This window comes from Anneissia japonica, unplaced genomic scaffold (assembly GCF_011630105.1).
Source record: "Anneissia japonica isolate Jap-2015-1 unplaced genomic scaffold, ASM1163010v1 scaffold2471_len1564793_cov202, whole genome shotgun sequence".
In the NCBI taxonomy this organism is placed as follows: Eukaryota; Metazoa; Echinodermata; class Crinoidea; order Comatulida; family Comatulidae; genus Anneissia; species Anneissia japonica.
Genome location: NW_022709610.1, coordinates 1,390,431 through 1,392,597, shown reverse-complemented (window position 1 = coordinate 1,392,597; position 2,167 = coordinate 1,390,431). Strand labels below are relative to the sequence as shown.

The window sequence follows — 2,167 nt, the reverse complement described above, 5'->3', positions numbered from 1 at the left end:
TTCTCAAATTGACAAATACTTCATGATTTTGTTCTGACTTTCGGCAAAAATTGAATTCTCTATGAACTATACTTTATCAGGCAGCATATCATTAAGTATACATAAATTCCTTTTCATTATTTCATCTATTAGTTTTTCAATTATTACAATTAGGTAGCGCACTAAATTCATTATGATGATATTATAACGATAAATATTAAACATCCTTCATACTATACATAAAATTCCTTTATAAGGAGAATATGCATGCGCGTGCGGCTTACTATCAACTTCCGCCTACTCACGACTGTTACCGATGATATCTAAAAGCGTCTATCGACGTCAGTTATCACTATCTCTGACAATCGCTAGCGTAAAGGTCGAAATTACGACGAGTCCAATAATAGTTACATTTGTATACAAAGTAGGCCGAGTGTTTCAAGTATACTTTATATCCTTTAAGACCAGACTTAAGTAAGTATTGAAACGATTGTTTTAACTTTTTATATATACTGTATATGGTAAGTCTTGTTGTTCGCTATAAAAATAATCAAATAGGGCACCAACGTTTAATTAATAAGATATTGTTATGTACGGTATGTTTGAACCACTAATTGTTAACATACACTATGGAAATCATTTTTTAAGTATGAGGATGCTATTTCTGGGCATCTAGAGGAGCCGCATGCTTAAATTGGCAAACACTCACCCATCAACACTCACTAACTTGCCAGCTTGGGGCATGTGGTGGGGGTGTTCTAAAAATGTGTATATTACACGTTAGTGCTCTTCTTTACTGGGCACCCACTTCTACAAATATATGGATCCACCTCAGATGGTGAATACCCGGCGAACTCATTGGTTTATAGGCTATAACTTTAGCTGTTTTCCATCACATTTTCCCCCCTTAAAACGGCATTCAGATTTGGTATAATGCACATGTACACATATACATATAAAGTCGCTTTACATTACATTACATAATATGCCTATAAGCCTAATATAACCAAATATTTCTCTACCTCGGTTTATACTACTTCACCAAGTAGAGGGTCACGTCACACAAGGAACACTACAGAGGGTGATGTGTAGTCCCCGCCTAACTTAAGCCTTAACTAAGCCTTTGAAACCCCTAAATTGTCATATATTTCGTGGCTTCTCCCCTAAACCAACTCTTAAAGATTTTGAGGGCGTATTCCCACACCCACTTTTCTCTCGTCGGTGACATAGGACCCCCTCCCACACCTCGGGCAAATCCTGGCGCCACTCAACCCATGAACATTTGTAGAATCAATATAAAATATTTATGTTTATATTTCTTCAATTTCAGACATTTTCCTATATCTGTGATTTAATCCTTTAGTTTTAATCGACTTTTATCAAATCAGAATACCTCAGGTATGACGAGAACCAAGGACCACTTAAAACTGTCAATATGTTACATTTTAACATTAATATCTGTAAATCAAGTATCTGCGTTTAATAATATGGCGGTTAATGGTACACCAACGGGTTTGGTATACAAGTATGACATCCTTAAAAATTTCTCCTTGCGATTTGTTCCGGACGAGCTTCCGACACCCTCTCCCTTACCAACGATAGCCGGTTCCGACGAACTTGATGAACTACAAAAAGAAAACAATGACGCTCCTTTAACGGAATGCAGAACCGGTGAGTCTATATTATTCATAACAATTTTTCTTTAATAATTTAATTTTAATCTTATAATGTAAAGTCTTAAGTATGACGTTATGCTTGCAAAATATATTTCGTTGGTCAGTTTTTCACAAAAATTGCTTGACATTGTTTACTAATAAAATGATTTTGTGTGTGTTTACGCATGGAGTTATAAAATTGAGTTTAATATTATAGCTCCATGAATTAAGGTAGCCAGTCGACCAAGAAAAAATCGAACCTTTTATACGTGACACACAAGGCAGTCTTGTTGTAAGTTGTACCATGCAGGCCGAGCTTGTTTGTAGTTTCCAAATAAAAATCTAAAATAAAATGTTACAAGTGTATGGAGTAATATTTTTATTTTACTGATTATAATAATAATAATAATAATAATAATAATCATTAAATAGTAATTTATCACATTGAGGGTAAAATAAAGGTTATTAGGCTTATCTGATATTAAGCTGAGAATGAATAAAATAAATAAAAACACTACAATAACAGGCTTAAT

General features: G+C 34.1%; 1 protein-coding gene across 3 annotated transcripts in view; it reads left to right on the top strand.

Annotated features, from left to right (window-relative positions):
• Nucleotides 1-2,167, top strand: part of LOC117106760 (adhesion G-protein coupled receptor G6-like) — a 14,516-nt gene continuing 12,349 nt past the window's right edge. Inside the window, exons 1-2 of one of the 3 annotated variants that reach the window (XM_033248185.1) lie at nt 1-453; nt 1,368-1,650. In XM_033248185.1, the coding sequence (XP_033104076.1) occupies nt 1,380-1,650 (271 nt within the window). In that variant the 5' untranslated portion in view covers nt 1-453; nt 1,368-1,379. Of the gene's footprint in view, nt 1,651-2,167 lie in introns of all 3 variants that reach the window. The other 2 variants (XM_033248184.1, XM_033248183.1) reach the window with 2 other exon arrangements.